General features: G+C 42.2%; 1 protein-coding gene across 4 annotated transcripts in view; it reads left to right on the top strand.

Moving 5' to 3' along the window:
* The window catches only part of retn (retained), a 63,805-nt gene that overhangs the window by 37,221 nt on the left and 5,143 nt on the right, over positions 1-21,441 (top strand). For all 4 annotated transcript variants that reach the window (XM_018520967.1, XM_018520968.1, XM_018520966.1 and 1 more), the window contains exons 3-4: positions 3,007-3,079; positions 21,154-21,337. In XM_018520967.1, coding sequence (XP_018376469.1) covers positions 3,007-3,079; positions 21,154-21,337 — 257 coding nt within the window. The remainder of the gene's footprint in view (positions 1-3,006; positions 3,080-21,153; positions 21,338-21,441) is intronic.

Below are 21,441 nucleotides of genomic sequence, written 5' to 3'. Positions count from 1 at the left end.
TTTTAAAAAGTGACGATCTTCACTCTTTTTAGAGTGAAAATTGTCACTCTTTTTTCAAAAAGTTAAATATTTTCATTTTTTTTCAAGAGTGGTTGTATTTTTACTTTCTCGAGAGTGAGATTTCATTGTAAGAAATTTAGAGTGTAGGTATATAATATATAAAAATTTTTGTTTTTTTGTGTGGTAAAGAAAATGTTTTTTGTGCGATATTGTGAATAGGTAGTACTTATATTTCTGTATTTATTTCTATTTTACTTGCAATATATTACGGAAACAAAGTTATCGACGCTCTTTACGTAACCGGAAGAAAGCAAACTATCTCAATCTCTGACGCAGTGGAAAAAATTGCGCATCGATAATTGTTGCTCATAAAGCTAGCGACGTGTGCCACGTTAAGTACTTATGAGAGACCTCTTCTTGTTCTCCGCACGTTCGTCTCCTCTATCGCGTTTCGCGTCTTGAGGTCGTAAAAATCATCACGCGATGGTCAAGAGGCCAGAACGAAAAAGAGTTAGAAATCAGTTGGACGATCTTTACATTCAAAGAACGCAATTCGTGATACATTTGCGATAGGTGTCCCACTTCCCTTCAATCATATTAATATTTAATGAAATATTTTTCAACGAACTCGAATTTGCAAATTGACCAGAGAGATCATCATTTATTGTGACTCTCGCAATTAGTGAAATAAAATCGCAAACATCTTGTAGCTAATTTCTACAACAAACGAGTTTACAAACTTGACACACCGTTAAGAGAAGATGATTGAAATTGGATGATTAAAATTTTCAAGGAATCACTCTGTTCATCGAATGCGATCATTACCGGATATTCTTGCCGAACGCACTGTGTGTATAATACACCTCGGTCGCTATAATCACAGCACCTTCGAGTCCGTTAACGTTACTAAGCACGCGTACATCGATCATCGGCAAAGTTGGCTCTCCTCGTGGTTGCCTGGGACGAAAGTCGTCCGATCAACCGGCGGTCGTATCAGGAATTATTATTCACTCGCCGTCAGTGGATGAGAGAAGGAGAGGGCGGGGCTGCGGCGCATGCATCATCGAGAGCAAATTCCGTTGCCCCGTCTTTATTTTACCACGGTAGTGAGGTACACATGGGCGGCATGTAAGATACGAACGAGCGAGAGAGAGCTGCTCTTCTCCCCTGATCCTCACGTGGCTGCCGTCAGTCCGCTTAACTGTAGATCAATCAATATACCTCGCTTGAACCCTCAGCCTCTATACTACTCTCTACTCCGTCCCCTCCTCCCTTGCCTTTTACTTCGTCCTCTCCCTCCGGCTGCCCCTAACGAGCTCATCGCTCGTGTAGCCAAAGAAAAAACACGAGAAAGTGGTACAAAATGGCCCTTGAGAAATGCTGTCCGTCCATCCGTTCGTTTCTTCGTTCCTTCATTCCTACGATACGCTCGTTGCTTCGCTCTCATCAAGAAGGGTAGCGAACGAGATTAAGAGGGTGAGAGAGAGAGAGAGAGAGAGAGAGAGGTTGCCGGGGAAAAACTGATCGAGGAATATCAATGTAAATTTCTCTCTTTCTCCCTTTCATTGATTAACTTCGATTAACGATCTACTTGCACGTGGTGGCGATTGCCAGGCAGGCACCTGCCACTGCATGCTGAGAAACCGCCCGTTCTACACAGCTGTACGCGCGTCGTGCGTGCATACTGCACATATTTCGTTTTGTCGCCATACATCTCGTGCGCGCAGCATTTTTTCCCATGACAGGCGTCGACATTTACGTCTTCACATGGGCGTTACGCTTTGACGTATTACTTTACATTTCTATATCGCATCGAACGACCATTGTGGTACTCTCATTAATTACATTGCGAATATTATAATAGTTAATTAAATAAAGCCACGTTTTAAATATGTATAAAAGAGTGTATCGATACTAAAAGAAGATTCGAAAAAATCTTTGTATATAATTAAATGAACGTATATTGAGTATCAACTGAAATTCAAGCGCGCGTAATATACCTACACGCCGTGATTTTACAATTACTTTTGTTTTATTGTTGCTTTCATAATCCGCGGGCAGTCTAGGCGTCTAGGCGGAAAACTAGATGGGATAGACGGCGTGAGCGTAAGGCATCGTATTAATTATTATTCGCCCTTAGGGAGAGATAGTGTTGCGAAACACCGCACGATTAGTTGAATGGAATTTATCGTCGCGGCAAATGTGCGAGTCGAGTCGAGTTGAGTTGAATTGCGAAGAGCGGAAAGCTATTGGAAGAGGAAAAGGAAGGAACAAGCTCGTATAGTCGCAACAAGCTTGTCGAATGAGCGTTTAAGGGATGTAGAAAGCGCCAGAGAAAAAGAGGATAAGGAGAGACACTAGGAGAAGAGAAAGCGAGGGTGTACGGGGCTGATATTATAAAAGCAATTAGGAGGTCTCAGATTAGATATAGCACATCGTACATAACAAATATGATAATACGGGCCGCCAGCCCGAAGGGGGTTTGGCTTTCATATAGTCGGCGAGGGTTTCGGGTTATGAGGCAGGTTAAACGGAATCATTAATAATCGGAGCTAACTAATCTGCCTGTCGCTATGAGCACACTTGTTTCACTCCTGTTTTTATTACCACGCCGCAAGGTAACGTTTTATTCTCCCGATCGGCACGGGAAAGCATTGCGAGGGGGAAAGTATTTGTGCGATTATAAAGACGCTCGCGATATAAAAATGTTGATTGTTGCTTGATTACATTGAATTGTATTAACCGTACAACTTATGAAAAGATCTTATCGTCTACGATCCTCAATATATCGTAATGCTATACTGCGCGTAATGGAGATGTACTCATTATCGTGCGCAAGATGTCCCATCATTACACGTAAGGTAATTTCTGTAAATATAGAAAAAGGGGCGCACGTACCTTTATGAGTTAATACGTTAGTGGCAAGACGCTCCCGTACATCGAAATGTATTATTTGTCTTGTATATTATGACGAGACTCATTTGTCTTTATTTCTTTTTGTTTCAGTTGTATGAGCTGGATGATACCCCTGAACGGAAGGTATTCCTTGACGACCTCTTTACTTTCATGCAGAGTAGAGGTGAGTCTATCAACAGAATAATAATTACCCCGATGTATTCGATAAAACGATCTAACGTAATAATAATGTATGATGCTTGGCATAATACCTGCGAAAAAAATTATCAACTAACATAATGGAGTTTGTATTACAAATATTGAACGTTTTCGCAGCATGTTCTCAAAGACGAGACTGTTTCACTCGTAGAATTGTTATTTGTCAATTTTATAACGAAAGCGAAAATACACTGCAAATTTGCACGTTCAACAGTAAGAAAGTGTCTTTACAGAGATCTATACTGCTTAATTTATTACTATAAGATATAGTAATTAATTACTAATTGAACAACGGTGCTTTTAATACGTGAAATAAGTAATTGATTATATTGTGTCTTTCAGTCTTGGCAAGTATTAGATTTATAAGGGTACACGCTCTCTACTTATACACACATATACATCGTATACCTGTAAATTATATTTAACTCACTCATATTCCGTCATACGTTTCGTCACGCGCTACTCCTACCATGTTTTGCATCTTTAGAAAAATACGCTGAAACATTTGCGACTCGATTAAAAGAAGTTTGAAAGAACAGGCGGCATAAATCGCGCGCGAGCAGAGACCATCTGAATTTTTTCATACAAGACATACTTTGCAAATTTGTTTAGATCCGCCGTTTGAATTTGTCGACCGTTGAGAAAGATACACACATGCGTGACTGCCGCGACCCGCATCTCGTTTCCTGCACACGTGGATTTTCGTATAGAGCCGGTACGTCCGACTACGGCGTCGTAAACGTCCACGTGGTTAAAAGGTTCGATAACACGTTGCATCTGCTCGGCACCGAAAGCACCGAAATTAGAATCGACGACGCGAAGCGGAACAACGCCCATGAAATCGCACATTTTCTCACGCGCGTTTCCGCGCGATAGCGTGCTCGCGTCTATCACACGCACGACAGACAGGAGCTAGAACGAGATTTCGAGATACCGTAATTAGCGCAGTCGCGACTACTCGCGTGTCTTAACGCTGTTCTACGCCGGCGTCACCGATGAAACCTTTTCAACGGTTATAGAAAGGAGATTGATCCGCGGCGAATCGTGGCCCGAACGTTAGACGGTGAACCGGAAACGTCGGGCTCTAATTATAAACATGGCGACTCGTCCATCAATCAAGTCCGCCAGTGATGCGTCAGTGCTTCTGTTCTTTTCCCTCTTTTTCTCTCTTTCTCTCTCCCTCTGTCGTTTCTCTACGAAGTTTGTGGCGCAACTCTGAGACGATGCTATTATTATGCCTTCCTCCCTAGCGATAATTAGAGTAGATTGGATCAACATATCTGTCTCTTTCCAGTCGTCCCTCCATCCAGCATCGTCGGTATTTTATCAACGGTAATTTGGTACAGTAAAGAGCTGCCAAGGTGTTAAACGATCGTTCGGAAAGTGATAACGTGTGGCGTTGACAGACTCTTACATAATGCGTGAGAACTGATGTACCTCAGTTGTATTGGATTTGAAAGAAATATTCACAATATTTTTAACATAGAAATTTTAACAAGTGACAGAATGAGACAAATGTGTGAAGGGCAAGAATAAGCGGAGGTCGATCGAACGGGGATGAGATCATGCGCGACCGTAAAGTATCGAACAGCGTCGTTTGTTTCGCAGGTTATTATACTTCATGAATGGTAATAGCGAGTCGAGAGAGAGAGAAAGATGATCATAAATCCTCCAGGAGATCAATGGCGATTGATCTTTCGATTCGCTCGTAACGCGGTTCGATTAAAATCGCGGCGAGGCGAGGGAAGAAAAAAAGAGGAGAGAGGGAGGGAGAGAGAGAGAGAGAGAGGTATCGAGAGCGGGCGCGTATGTCTCGCGGGTAAAAGCTCGGACCACGAACGTGGGCAGGGACCCAGTCGGACCCAGTCGGACCCAGTCGGACCCCGAGACCGGGCCCTCCCGCGGGCTGCGTTATTGTGCCGACGCGCGGCTGCCCCACGCACGCAATAATTCAACACTAACGTAACGCATAACACCTTACTACGTCCGTGGATATAAAAGACCATTCATCATATTCGGGTATATTAGTCCAGCCACCACCAATTTGTGTTTGCTATCATCGCGCTCCGACTCCGACTAGGCGCTCGGCTTTTTAGATATACAAACGCATGGACAAATTATCGCTTTTGACGGCGGTAGTCCATATTTTCTTCCACGTGCGACAATTTTACGGAAAAACGGCATTTTCTGTCATGTGTTGTATCGGAAGGTTTTTTTTTAAATTTTATCAGTCAAATTATCAGTCAAATTATCAGTGGAATTTTATCAGTCAAATATGTATATATGTAATTATTTCGCATTAAACAATATACATGAAAGTTTCTATATGTATATGTTTAAAGCAAGTGCCACGTTTTTGTTCTTATAATCGAGTAAAACGAGATGCTTATTTAGACGAAAAAATCATTTGGTGGCACAATGAAGATAAAAAAATGAGCTTCTTCACAGTTTTAACACTGCAAAGTGTCATTACCTTAAAGAGATTCTTAAATAATACATCATAGTATTTCTCAAATTCAGTAGTCTATTTTGTTATATTTTTCTATGCTACTTATTATATAGATAACACTCGCAATAATAATAGGGTCATTTATCGATAATATATACAATGTTTATCAGAATAATAATAAGGCGGTTAAAAGTTATCAACTTTCCGAGAGTAATTTAGGTCGCATTATAATTGATAGGATAATTATATTTCTTCTGTTTGCACGTGTATGTAACAAATGATGAAGTATATAAAGGAGAGCATATAAAAAAGTATAAAGCCAACGCTGCACAGAATTTTATATTATAGGATCGTATTTATTTTATACTTTGTGTAACACACGCGGGAACATCTTTTCGTAGAATTTATCTTTTAATGCCCCTTAAATCCGACGCGGTAATAGATATTACTAAGGTCGTTTCGCAACAAAGTGTCCCACCCGTTTCGAACCCGCCGCGACGAGGTATTCGTATATCAAAAGCGCCGACGAGGCACGCGGAACGCACAAATTCGCGCAAGCGGAACATAACTTTGTTCGATATTGCCGCCGAATAGCGATGAAAACCGGTTCGAGAGTATAACCCTCGAACGATCCAGAAAATTTTCTGACGGACGGATTATTCGATCAATCTTGCGCGTATAACGTTGAATGAATAAAGAGACGCAAGAACGATGACGCGTACGCAAATTCATTTCAATAGAGATTAATTGAGTATATTAGTTATACTTTAGGATTGTATAGACTCCCCGCGTTTACAGGTTCGTTCTTAATCATCTTTTAATATTTTACAAGTTTAAAGTTTAAAATGGATAAAAATATATCACATGTGTACACAAATGTAGATTGGTTCAGGTTTCATTTTTTGAGTTGTATAGTAAATTTAGTTGCAATAAATTAACAATGCGTTTAAAACATGCTGTCATTCTGTGTGCCGCATGTTATGACAAGTTTTAATATATCATAATTACTCGTATTTCAAGAAATTTTAAACGTCAAGTCATATTAAAATACATGTTTTGCAAGGCTTTTCTTTACTTTTCTGCCACTCTTCTCTCACGTATGCAGTCTAACGTGCGCGAAATTCATGTTTACTCGCGCAAAAACTAAACTTTGCGCGCGCGCGTTATCGATTCGCGCGAGGAAGGTTCTTTATTTATCGCACATATTGCTAACACCGCTCGAAAGACCGACCGTTATAAATCCCAACCCATTTAATATGCAAATCTCGGCACCTCCGACAGCCCGAGGTTGCGCACGTGCTTTTTTTTCCACCACGAACGAGTTTCAATCGCCAATGTAATTCATACTGCGGGCAGATGACTGCGCGAGTAGTGCTATTCTCTTCGTCGAATATACGTTATTATCTTTACTTCCCTCTCTGTCGCTTCCCAGCTTCAGCTTTGCGTTCATGCACATATTATGTTCATGTATATTTGCACTGTCGCAAATATGTACCAAGATAAAAGAACGTAAAAAGACTACAAATCAAAGGCGATAACGTCTTTTTTGCATTAAATATTCATAGGAATTAATTTGATAACAAAAGCATTTAGAAATATAACAGAGTAATTCATTTTGTGGATATGCGAGAGAAGGAAAAGATAGCGCGATATAGAATGTAAAGAAAAAATATGAACTAAAAGGAATGTGATATCAGAGGGTGACTTTGGTATTTTTGTTTTGTTTTTATTTCAACGACGTTAAAAAGCGCTCAATCTCGACGAGAGAATGTATTCGAATGAATTGATTGCACGGTTCGCACATCGTCGAGTTGAATAAAAGTTGCAAGCGCGGTACGGAGCTGCATCGCGTTACGGCCGTTCAAGAAAAATGCCTTTTTACTCGCGGTGCGGGTAACGCATTAACGCGGAGAACACGTGTTCGGCACGAACACTTTTCGCTACACACTTGTGAACACGCACCGCGTACGTGACGTCTGCATACACAAGATATTACATAGGTTTTCATAGGTAGCGCTCTCGTCCTTCGATTTTTTTTCTTTCTCGGGTCGCGCGATATACGTCGCTTTGAAGCTTAAACTCTGCATGGTTAAACGCTCCGCAGCAGCGTTTTGCAGTTTCGTGCATGCCGTATAGATTAAGAGAGGAACGAGAGAATCGAAGTAGGATCACCACTGTGAAATTGAGCAGCCAGCCGAGTAAAATCCACATCCACGGTTGTGGCTTAATAGTTGTATCGTGCCGCGCAGCCGTTACTTTTAGTACCTTTTAGTACCTCCGTTCATTTCGCATGCGCCTCATCCACACGGATTCGCGCATACTTAGCGCATGCACGTCTTACATGCGAATAAGTCTCTCGAGCCCCGCGCCGCCCGCGCGCCAGAAAATATTTCTATTGTGCAGCTAAAGGAGACGACGCGGTGATTCGCCGGTGAGCTGACACACGAACGCACGATTCGCCGTCTCCCTTTTCCCTCCCATTTTCTTATTATTCGATATTTTGTGCCGGGAGCACGTTCGTATGCCGTTACTCAGTAACTGCACGCCGTCACGGCATATTGCAACTAGTTTGAATGTTTGACTTTGCCTCGCAACAGCGAAAGCAACGTTTCCTCGCGAAAATAGTTTCTCCTCTCTTTTACGCGCGGCTTCCTCGCTTGCGCTTGCCATCGATAGCCTTGACTATTCCCAATGCAAATTAGACAACGACCGACACTATTGCAAATTTCTAATTAGTTTACGTTTGAATCAGTTTCTCGGTAAACTTATCGGGCATCTTATCGAAAACTACGCTTCTACTCCTTTTCCCGTAACTCGTTAATCCTTTTAATCCTTTTTGACCAGAACGAATACATATTTACGTTTCAATTTTTTGCGCTAAAGCAGTCATTAACCTTTCGTTACCAACGTGCGACCTGGCTTTTTGAACTTTAGTGCAGATTTTTATATTTTTGTTCCGGGGTTGTATTAAAATCTGAAAACATTCTTACATATTTATAAAAAAAAATGTTTCAACAACAAATTTTTACTATCATACAAGTTGAATTACATTTTACTGATTTTTGTACAGATTTAAATTTATCTCTCTACTGGAATTTACGATAAAAAAATTAACTGTGCTTTTAAGATCGACATTGTTGGTGGAGGATTAATTTACTAATAAAGATGATAAAGATAATATACAACAACGAGACTACATGTAGCTTGATTTAAAAAAGCGTGATTTTAATATAAGCGGAGAAATTCACTCCGGATAGTGTCGGCTAGTACCATGAAAACTCAAAGGACTTACACAGCGCAACGAACGATGTCGTGGGGAAAATGTTATCGTTAACATCTTATAGATTTCAAAGAACTCGAAACGTTATTCTCGACGGGTCTTTATTATGTAATAAATATCAAAATTCATACGCGTTACAGCCTTCTTTACCGAGAATCGATCTTCAACCGGTCCAAAGGGACGCCTATAAAATCGTCGAAGCAAGGCGCGTTTTAGGTCGAAAAGGCAAGCGGATACGTTCACGGGAAACTTAGAATCGCGTGAGGACCGCGAGGTTGGCCGATTAAATCGACGGAATCTAGACACATGCAGCTTAAACGGACGTTATACGCGAGATTACCGGTGTCCCTCCTCCCTTACCTCTTTAACACCTTCGTTTATACCTCTATTTGTATCTCGCACCCGCTCCAATGTCGTTTTATCGTCTTTACGACCTTGTCGAGCAAATCGACGAGCCGGTGTCGACATCCAAGCAACGATGACCGAAGAGAGAAAGATAGAAAGGGAGGGAGGAGAGGGAGAGAGAGAGAGTCAATTCACCCTGTCCATAAACACTCGGCTTCAGATACCTCCATAAAATGAAATAAAGTCCTAGCGGATGCCGATGGGTCGGCATTGTTCCCGCGGGTGATGGATTTCGTCTCTGACGGATCGGCCGTAAAACCCCCGACCAAATGCTTTTTTTTCGAAGCGCCACCGCGGAGCCAATGCGGATAGATTCGAGATTACCTTCGGTAGACCTCCTCGATGAGGTCCTTCGTTGATCGCTCCGTCGCAGCCCACCCGCCGCTTTCGAAAGGTCTTAAAACTCGGGATTACTCGGCCGGGAGAAATCCTGCACGTCCCTTTGCATCCCTATAGATACGATTTTGCAAAAAGGAGCGTGGAAATGGATAAATGGATTTTATTAAGCGATCGAAAACGTTCAGTTTTTCGCATGCGATTTTTGCGATTTTTGCGATTTTACGTTCACATAAATTGAATCGTGAACAGTAGAAAACCGTTACTAAAAGTCTTATTTTTTTCATAATTCAATAAACGTAGTAGTATCAGACTCCAAGGAGTAAATAAAAAAATATGAAAATACAGCCAAATGTGAGCCGACGCAAGGTCTTTGTGTAATAAATACAATATATTCACAATTCAATATATTATTATTTTTTAATAACGGCTGCACAAAGTATAATTCAATCATCCTACCGTTCACCTGTTCGCATCGCTGAATAAACCTTTCGTGACCATCGTATCCGCTATTCGTGGAAGTTACACGATTAAGTTTTCTTATCGAATGAAGGCTAATTTATCACATTTTAACGCTATAATTGGATCCGCTAATATATCATTTTGAAAATAATACGGAAAATAGAAATGAAAAACAGATTCTTAATTCTTCGTGCTATCCTGGTATGACTTACCCGATTTTTTTCAATGCTTTTTCAGTGTTTTTTTTTATTGCTTATAATTTTTTTATTAATAAAGATATATACCTATGTTTATTTTTAAGAAGGTTATAAGCAGTCGAATTAAGTTAAGTGTGCCCAGATGTGTCGTTCTCGTAATGTGGCACCGAATACACACTACGAATTGAATTGCTATCACAAGTGTAATAAATGTAAACATTTATAGGCTTTCTACAATAAGTCATTACTTAAGCTTTAAATCTTATAAGCTATATGAAATTAACCAATCATAGTCGATTTTTCTTCTCACTGCGATTGGTTAATATGATTTAAGATTTAAAACTTCCAAGTATTTTAGCTTATTGTAAAAAGCCCATTATAAATATATATATTTACATTAATATATATATATATATATATATATGTATCAAGAAGTCACTAGTGGGACGTAAATCAGCTCTGTTCTTCGCAGAAGAGAGTTCGTGATAAATTTAATCGTGGTTCCCTAAAGAGGCGAGCAATCATCACTAATTATTTGGAATCCCCAGAATAATGATGTACCCCCGCGCTGATTGATGCCCTCCGGCATTGCAGCTAGGCTACGCAAAAATGACGCTTTCGTGCAACAGACCCGAAACTCTTCAGACATTAATTATTATAATGTGGATTCGACAGTATTCGAGCGGACCTTGACAGAGGCGTGCATCTTGAAACTGGTAGCTGAGACTTTATGGATCACTCTCCGAAAAATTCCACGAATTTTCGCATTTCTCTCAAATTGCTCTCGAGGTTATACCTTTTTGATTAAAAAAATGCTTTTCAACCAATCATACGAAAAATTAAATGACATAATTTTAATAAGTTCTCGTTTATACGTGAATCGAGATGTATTGGAAAATCGAAATTGAGCTAGCCCAATATTCTTTTGCGTGAAAAGATTGGCTCTAAACGTGAATGCAGGGATCTGAATCCGCTCGACCTTTAACCGGATAATTGAATTTCTACCGCGCGTGTCTACGTGACAGTTATGGTTAGTAACACGGGAACGTTACACCTGTCCAATTAGTTATTCAGCCGTGCGCGCGCGAGAGTTCGACCTACATTTTCCAGTAGCAGACAGGTGACCGGATGGCTTCCAGCATCCGAGAGTCGAGAGGGAGCCGCCGGCTGCTCTCTCCGGCGACCGGCACGTTTCAGTGCTATAGATAGTGCGCACGCGAGCACACGCGGACGGCCGAATGAACGAGCGAGTGAACGGTCGAACGAAAAGCATTTAGCAGGATGACGTTCGCACATTCTAGACGTCCCGACGCCGGGCGTTCCCCGGGCGATCATCCGTTACGTTCTCGTGACGTAATTGTCGAATTCTTGTCCCAAGAGTCAGCCTTCGTTTACCAACGGTCGAGAGGCACGAGCTTCGACTTCCCGGTCCGTAGTGTCTGTCGGCATCGCTCGTAGTTGGAATTATTGTCTACCCCAGAACGTAAAGATTGATTTATGGAGATTCCACTATCTTTCGCGGTCTGACTCTCGGACCGTGCGCTTCATTTTCAACGTGTCGCTCCCGATTATTATAGATTGAATGAGAGCGAGCGCTATTTTGTTATCATTCGATAAATCTGGCATTAATTATCGCGAGAGAATTAAAAGTCTTCTTTCGATGGTTCCAATTTTTAGCGACTATCTTAAGACTATGTACTTGAGATAGTCTTGAATATGTAAAGAATCGCGACTATTCGGCCTTAGTTTTGTCAATGTCGGGTAACTAACTATAACGTTGTTGCTTGACTTTGCGCGAGTCTCTCGATGAGTTTATATGCACGTTATTTTCACGCTCTGATGATGGTAACGATTTTTCATGGAAGCAACATGCGGGTATGCATTATTAGACCTATCGAGTAACGAGTCGCATTATAAATGTTATTTGTGAACGATATCTCCGTACATAATGCGACATAATGAAAGACTATACGCGATGTAACTAACGATAAGAAGAAAGGGAGAAGGTAGGCAGGAGGATAAAATGATTGGAGCGGAAGAAGGACACGAGCCGAGGAACGGATATCGCATTCTGCGGGCGGCGCGATGCTGTAGCGTGGGAAGTAAAATACGACTGTTATATAGACGGCCGACGGCCATTTTCATTCTGGCGGTTCGGTATTGGAGGGGCAGCACTAAGTCTGAACTAATTTGCTTATTAATATTTCACAACAGCGCCGATCGCTCTGGGGGTTCGTGATGCATCGCTTCTCCCTTTCCTCCGCGCTCGCAGCTTCCTCCTCATAGCCGCCTCTCTCCTTCCCTTTCAGCCTTTCTCTCTTTCTTCCTCTTTCTGTTTATGTGCGCCATAGGACGACCTTCCCTCGCCTCTCGTCCCTCTTCCTCGCGCAATTCTGAAAGGAGCCGCGAAACCTCTTTGGCTTTGTGAACCATGCGTGTACGTACGATCGGCCCTTCGTTTCCCTCATGAAAGAAAGCCTGGCCGCGTCCTACGCGAGCTTCTACACGCCTACACGTGTCTGCGGCCAGGTGGCCGTGGTTAAGTTTTCAACGATACCAAACACGCGCCAATCTTTATTACGGATTTGTTTGAGACCTCGCCGACATGTTGAACCACGCGACGAAAAGGCCATCACCGAATGAACGATGATAGCCAACGAATGTGTAAAATGTGCACGAAGATCCCGGACGACGAATTTCCTGCAAAATTGCATTGTCAGTCATTCTGAGTCATGACCGAGTCAGAAGCGAAAATTTACTTCTACAACGTACGTCCGTGTAAGTGACTTGTCATCGACGAAATAGCTTGTCCACTCGACGAAACAAGAGTACAAAATATGCGATATAAATATATATCTATCTGCTATCAAATCATGATAAAACGTTGAAGACCACACATTTAAAAAAATTGTTGTTTATAAACTAATTTCCATCTACCTAATTCAAAATCATTTAAATGGTAAACTCATCAGAGAACATAGTTTAATGAATACGCGTCCACCACGACTGTAATGCAAGACGTTTAACGAACAAACTTCATTACCACTTATGACGATTTATCCCGATGCGATTAACGTCGTTAAAGCCCAAAGGCGTATCAGCGAGTTTACGACCCCTGACGAATTCGCATCTCGCAATAGTCGCAATGGCCGCACCAAGTCCCGTCGTGCCGTGGAGGCCGGGATTTGGGTCGTGGCGGACGTGGGACGTGGTGCACGACGGACGTAAACTCTTATTCTGGCAGAATGACAAGTACGAATCGAAAGTTATTTTCGCCGCTCGATATAGGTTGATTTATATCTGGCATCAGACAATAACGTAGCGCGTAGATTTCGCACTTTGGATGGCCGTTTTATAACCCCGAGAATAGCGGCGAGACGGTCGCGTTCGCGGAAGATTCGATAATTATTCCAAGCTAAATGTTACGAGAATAATAACGCGCCGTGCACATCGTCACTCGTTAAATTTTTTATGGCCATCGCGACAGCTTATTCCAGTGTGATTTCGCGTTATTAGACGAACGATACGCGTCTGTCTCCAGGTGCGAAAGTGCTCGAGTTCCAAGAGCATACATCCCTACCATCCGATCTTCTTTTCTTCTTCACGACAGAATCAAGATTGTCTTCCGTATGATTTTTCATTACTCGAATACTCGGTCTTAATTTACGACTGGCATTCCTGTGCCTCAATGAGCGATCATTGTTCAGTGAGAGACGTTTTATGCGATGATTTATCGCTTTATACGCGACCCCTCGACAAGAGGTTGACGTCTCAACGAGATAATTTGCCAAGTAGGCGCTTCTAAAGCGCGTTCTTCCATCCGACTTCTAGACGATAGTGTCGCTTTTGTCGAGGCAGCTTCCCGATCGAAGAATGATCATCGCCCTTCCCACCACTCGTGTCGAAATAAAGTCGTATATGCGACCCGACCGGCTGCAGAGACTGTACGGTGTGCCGGTTAACGCACCATTTTACGTCACATCAAAGCTTCGCCACATTGTTGGCAAGTGCTTCGGCAGTAATCTCGACTATATCCCTCGCGTTTATCTCTCGTAAGCGCAACTGTGGGAGTAGCCATGCGCGAGCAAAGGAACGACGACAGACTCGTCGTCGTTGCTGTCTTCTTCTTCTTCTTCGTGGTCGTCTCCTCTAGCACCGCTACGCGGTGGAAGTGGTGGGACCTCAGCTCCACCGACGAAGAGCACGACCGTAGAATCAACGTTCCGCGAAAAGACGGCATCTCTCGTGAGAAACAATACCGTCTGTCTGACGTCGGGTCCCTGTACTTGGATTCTAATTACGGCAGAGACGGAAAGACTCCGAAAGTAAACGTATATTAATTTTAATCGTGTTAATCAAGAGGCGAACGTTATACTCAGATTTGCAAGCGTAACAAATGACAAAACAAAAAAATAAAAAAAAGATGCGGACATCTGGCACGCGAAACACTTGATATTATTTCTTTGTAAGAAGCATTGTGTCGAACGACGTGTTCGAATGTCGCGTTTAAATCCTCGCCGACTTAAAAAGTCGGCTTCGTTTGAGCAACCGAATCGTACACATGGTACCTCGGCGGGGCAAGCGTGCAAATCGGAGCTTGTCGTAAAGTCTATCAAAGAAACCGTAGAGCCGACGCCGCAAGCGAGCGCACTTTATCGCTCGCGATATTATTTGGAGATTTTATTGTCGTCACGCAACCTCGATACACATGCGTGCGCGGATCTCATCGTTACTCCGAGGGCCACCCAGACCGCGGTCTCTATCATCGTTCGCGGGTTCTGGTCCAGGGGGTCGGTTATATGTATGTCTTAAAATGAGAAGAATATTATGAAAGCGAGCGAATTCACGAAAATTTCTGGTTGAAAATGGACGAATCAAAATTTTCTCTCTCTCTCTCTCTCTCTCTCTCTCTCTCTCTGATTAAATTTAGTAAAATTCTAGTTGAGATAACTGGAATTCTCCTGTTGATGCAATATTTCTAGTAAAATCTACTAGAATTCTTATTTTTACCAGAATAATTATATCTCAACTAGAATTCTAGTAGACTTAACCAGAAGATTCGTTCCATTTTTCACCAGAATTACTATTTAATTCAACCAAATCATTTTTCTTTGTGTAATTTCGTTTCGAGATACCTAGTCGATATTTCGAAGAAAAATCTGGTGATAAAATCATAGACGTAATAAGAATAGACTGCGCATTTTGATCAAGTTGTCTATCGATATAGAAAGAGTGAAATAATTTGAATCATATTTCTCTCTCTCTCTAATTTTTAAAGTAGGTATTGAATTGAAGAAAGATGCTGATATGATTCAGTTTTTTTCTAACGGAGCACATATGCTGAGATCGGAGAATGTGGAGTCTATACTGGGGATGCAACGAATATCTGAAAAGCATCCGGTATTATCCAGTACTTTTTTACTATCCGACCGGATAGTCGAATATCATTCGGAAATATATCCGGTTGAAATTTTACATCATTAAATTGTTGATTTTTTATTATACAAATGTTCTCTATAAATAAGTATGTATAGTCATAATACTATAATATTTTATATAGTGTTGCAAAATTACAATTTTTCCTCTAGTTTTTTTTTTTTTAGAAGACATTATCCCGGAAAATATCGGATATCCGATGTTACATTCTTTTCGGATATCCGATATCCGGTAATTTTACAACCCGGTGCATCCCTAGTGCTATTAGATCTATGGGTAAAATAAACAAACGCGGAAAAATAAATGAGAAGCTATTTATAATTTAAAAGGAAAAGTGTGATACGCGTCCAGCTATCGATTCGTTCTTCTACAAACGCCAGAAGGTATAATAATATAACTAGTACGTCGACTCTCTGTGTTTAAACTTGTGTATCTATATTCTCTTATACGTCTGATACGCCCAGTGAATAATCCGCCATCGATCTCGAATATTTTAACATTCGATCCATCTTGTTTCTCGGATTATGTCGCTCGACGAGGAGACATTGGGAGAGGCACCAACGATACCACCCACGAAGCGCTTCTCTATTTTGCTCCACACCCGTAACTTAGTCGACGCCCCGGGGATGCCTCGTCGACTGACGGAAATACAATTATTTGATTCGTCTAGCAACAAGTGGCTCTTGGGGGATCGTTAACGGTGAATCCTCGTAGAGATTTCGATGCCTCGATAGCGGAACCCGCCACCAACGGTGTTGCATTTGTGGTGTGGCATGATGTATCGCGGTTCTAACGCGCGAAGAAACATATAACATCGTTCTGCAGCAGCGCCTATAAGGCACATCCGTAAAAGTTCGTCGTTGATAATTTGTAACTTGTTTACGTGTCTTGCGCGTTTGTATCGATTCACGGCTCACGTTGAGTCGACGACTGTCGTATTCAAATCGCGAACGTACCTGAAGATTTCAAATACAAAACCGCGGCTAACACGACACTCGAGAAGGAGGTTTGAGGGATGAATAATCGGAAAAGAGAGAATATACGGCTAAAAGACGATCGAAGAGACAAAAAGGAATGGGAAAGGAGGAATGGGGGGGGGGGGGAAGGAGAGGGGGAGAAAAGAAGGGACACAAAGAAATGCAACGACGAGACCCGTAAGCATTGCTACAAAAGCGCAGCCGTTGAACGCAACCCTTCGTATGCCTTCATCGTTTCATTGCGGCACTCTCCGACAGTTAACTTCACTAAGACGGATCGTAAATTACGCCAATATTTCCGCGAAATCCTAACAAGATTATAAACCAGATTGTAGCGGTCTATGCGGCGGCTGCGGCCGTACCGTGTGCTCCCTCTTTCCTCTCGGGACCTTTCTTAATCTTCGAGCCTCTCGACCGGAGAGCCGGAGTGAGAACTCGAGTGATGCGGAGAAAAAAAAGGGTGAAGAGAGAGAGAGGGGGGGGGGGGGGGGAGTAAACAGGGAGGAGATCTATTTATAATGCGTTTGCGTCTTTGCAGGGGCCCAGCCGGTGAAGGCAGTAAATGTCACGTGTATTTCATATGAAACTCCACCCCCTCCCAGCTATTCCTCGCAATGCCAATCTCTTTTGCTGGCCTGATAATGCCAAGCGCTAACAAAGTTAACCCGCGCGAGACTCTCATCTCTAGAAATCATCTCTCTCTCTCTCTCTCTCTCTCTCTCTCCCTCTCTTTCTCTTTCGTCTTCGTCCCTTTTTCCTAATCTTCCTCTTTCCGCGCCGCATTCTTCGCTTCGTTTTTCAAAAAGAATCTTAAAGGATCTTTTCGAAAACGAAATGCGGTTACCTGCGTAAGTAGCTTCTACAAAAGACATTTTGCTGGATCATCTATGGTGCATTATACACTTTTATCATCAAGTAGACAGGAAGACGTATAACAATGTGAACCGCAAAGCCGCAAATCAGCTCGTAAAACATCCAATGAAAGGTACGATGTCCACTTTCAAAAAATTTGAAAATCTTCCAAGTCATCGGGGATAAGTCGTATCGATCCCTTGATTTTGCTTCCTTAATTAATCAAGAAATATGTTTTGATGCGCTTAGAAAAGAAAAAGTTTGATCTGGAATTAAAAATTACCCTTAACGGGAACAACCGAATTGCTGGTATAAATGACGTGCGACCTTACAGGGGTGTATTCCGTTGACGGCTCATGTGCGATGGATTCTCCGGGGCCGTCACGCGAGATTCTGGGAAAAGTCGTTTCGCGCGTCTGAAACTCCCTTTGAACGCGGGGAGACCGGTCCACACATCGACAGGATGGGGTGAATGCGTGTGTTAATGAAGGCCTCCAACGTAACCAATTGTTATTAGATCGGACACTCCCTCGACCCCGCCGTATCTATTCGCCCCTCGCAATAACCCATAAAACGAAACATTTTGTTTCGTATATCAATTACCCCCACTACACCTTCGCAAGGGTATACTTGACAATTGTGGTACCAAGACGCGCCTTCGTTCGTGGGATTTCTCAGTTCCGGTCGTCTCCTCCTGAGAGAAACATTATTGATGAACAGAACGATGGCGCCTGAATTTTCTAAGAAAATTATCTTAGTTTTATAGCTCATACTCAACTATATCAAGCTGTCCGCTCCCGTTCAACATTTATCCAACGCTTTCGTTTAATTTATCGGGATATTACAGAAAATATACGACGGATCTCGCGTTGCTACCGTTCGCGGGAAACGAGGGTTGATTGGATCGACGATACGTGCCGTGCACGTGATTTTTATCATAAGATCTGTCGCATGCTTTTTTCCGCGGAAAACTCGCGTAATGTACGCGAAGCGAATGGCTACTTTGACTCGTTGAAAGCAACACGCGATGGCCACTGTTGCTCGTCGCGGTGCTACTTCGCCACCACTACTTGGACGAGTCCGCGGTATGGCGCGGCACGGCGCGACGGCGGCCGTTATAAAAATAACTGCTGATTGGACGCCCTACCAAGAAAAGTCGTAATCGCATCCTGAAACGTTCCTTCCTCCTCTCTCTCTCTCTCCTCTCTTTGTCCGTCCCTCTTCCTTTCTCTTATTTCCCTTTTACTCTTTCTCTCCCTATCCTCTCCTTTCTCTCACTGTTTTATCTTCCTGAGCATTCACTCCCGCTGTTTTGTATCGCCCCTCCCTTTCTCGTCAATCTCGTGTCGAGGAATATTACATCGCGTAAGAAGGACAAACGTTATAACTTTGCAAATCCTTTTTTGCCTCTTTAAGAATTTACAAAATTTGATAATTCGATAATTTATAAAATATATCGAGCAACGTGATTTTTACGTATCTTTTTTTATTTGGTCTTGTGACATCATGATTCATCTGGAGAGAAAGTTGATGCTTTGTTAGAATATATTGGTATCGCGAGAAATTTCACGAAGCAACTCTAGCATAAACAGCGAGAGGAAGATGATTCGATACTCGGTGCATCGCTGCCGCCATCGATTGCATTTTCTCGCGCAATGCAAGCAAGGGACGAGAGGGAACGAGTATATTGGTCGCCATGTTGTGCAGCTTTTATCGCCGCGCCCTACATAGGAACATTAAGCGCGGGTTGCTGGGTTGCGCGTATATCAACAATAATTGCAGGGCCAATAATAAACCCGAAGGGAGCACGCTCGATAGCCCGAAATTGCTGGTTCCCCTACCCCGAGCAGCGCGGTTTTATTGCCTCCTCTCGTCGGTCAGAAATGGCGGCAGCCCCCTTCATCGTCCTCGATGGCGGATAAACGATCCTGCGATACGGCGCCACGCCGCGCTTCTCCTTCTCATTGTCCGTATCTACTACGTCTCTGTGTTGTCTGCTGCGTGTTCGTACCGCGTACCGAGGCATCTCTTACCGAGGAATCGTTCGCGAGCTCGTAAAGAGCCGCAAAAGCGGGCTCCGCACGCGCGATAGTCGCAAGTATTGCCCTTGTTAACGCCCTGTTAACTCGAACCTTTGGACAAACTCGTAAAATTCACCGGCTCCGTGGAAAACGGCGACCACCAAACGCGACGAAGGATCGAGTTATCGACAGTTTTCGACAGCCTCCGAGTCTTGTACGTTGTTGAGACGTAAAAATCAATCAAGAGTTTAGAAAATAGGAAATTAAATTGCGATACGCTTGATGATGCAAGGGTCTAATTTAAATATTGCTGAAACTGAAAATTATAGATTTTTCTTTATCTCGATGAAATAAAAAAATGACACGCGCTTTTAATGTTTCGAGCGTTACTATGATTTTACTTTGTGAAAGATTTTCAATCGTTTATTCGTTTCTGAACGTCGCTCGGTGCATTTATGCACGACTTTAAACCTCAGATTACGCCAACTCGGAAGGTCGTAAAGGTGCGTTTACGTTTACGTAGTTTAAGCAGCGCACGATATAGTCTGCTCTTGTTAACACTCCGTTAACTCGTGGTTCAGGCAATCTCGTAAAATTCGATGGCCTGGCTACCATAGTAGGCGGCGATAATACGCGTACACGAATTAACTGAAGAATTTCTTGGTATCTTTCTGAATGTCGCTTGACGAGGAATATTTCTCACATTATTATTATGGTGCCATCGGCTTCCACGTGTGGCGTTGTATCAGTGTGTCTTTCTCAACTCAAAAACGGCTCAATTAATTTTTAGTGCTGGATAAAGCTAATTTCTTTTATCGGACAAATATTATCAAAAGCAGAATTTGTTGTCAATTTTTGTTATAATTCGTGAATGTTATTTGCATCGTCATTTTTATCGTGTGAGAGCTCATAAAAGAGAGCTGTTTGCGAGTCCAACCAATCGATAACTTTTAATACAACCGTTTCGATACCTCACCGAATTTTCCACTTCATGTTCGTTTTCTGCCTTTAATCGGTTATGCTTTCTCTCTTTCTCTCTTTATCCGTATATCTGACGCGCGATACACCCTAAGGAAGATCGTAAAAGACTGCGCCACTCGCGTGATTGTTGCGAATTCGTTATTGCTCTTGTTAACGCCCCACGCTGGATATCTCTGGACAAACCTCATAAAATCCAACGGTTTTACGCTAGTCGTGCTTTAAGACGATCGCAAAATCTGCCTTGACTGATCACGCAATGAATAAAAAGGATAGTTTACATCACTCTTACTGATTATATCAGTCGTTTATTGATTTTGCGAAATTCCGAGGTAATCAGGAAATCTCTTAAAATCAGCGTGAAATTTCTGAATCTTTATCAGTCGGGCATATTTTACGTAGCGACGAATCGTATTTTATAATTTAATTTTAAATATAACATAATAATAATAAATATGAATATGATATAATACGATACAATTTTATTTATTATATTAAAAAGATTACAGAAAAATAAAACAGTGTAATTTTCATGCGTGCATTTAAATTTCACGCATATTGTGCAGATTGAAGTCGTTTTTTTCAAAGTGTTAAATACACGTATATATGTAAAAAATACATACCTAAAGTCACCTTTATTTTACAGGTACACCCATCAGCCGACTTCCCATCATGGCAAAATCCGTATTGGATCTCTATGAGCTTTACAAGTTAGTAGTATTACGAGGTGGACTGGTCGAGGTAATCAACAAGAAGCTGTGGCAGGAAATTATCAAAGGTCTTCGATTACCAGCGAGCATCACTTCCGCCGCATTTACTTTGCGAACTCAGTAAGTAGATCGTAAAGTTTCTCATCCGGGATCCCGGTCTCGCCTATACAGACATAATGCCCAGGCCCTCCGTAATTCGCATACAATGCGTCTTAGTCGACGAA

This window comes from Trachymyrmex cornetzi, unplaced genomic scaffold (genome assembly GCF_001594075.2).
Source record: "Trachymyrmex cornetzi isolate Tcor2-1 unplaced genomic scaffold, Tcor1.1 scaffold949, whole genome shotgun sequence".
Classification (NCBI taxonomy): Eukaryota; Metazoa; Arthropoda; class Insecta; order Hymenoptera; family Formicidae; genus Trachymyrmex; species Trachymyrmex cornetzi.
Note: the sequence above shows the minus strand (reverse complement) of the source record. Positions and strands in the feature narration are given on the sequence as shown.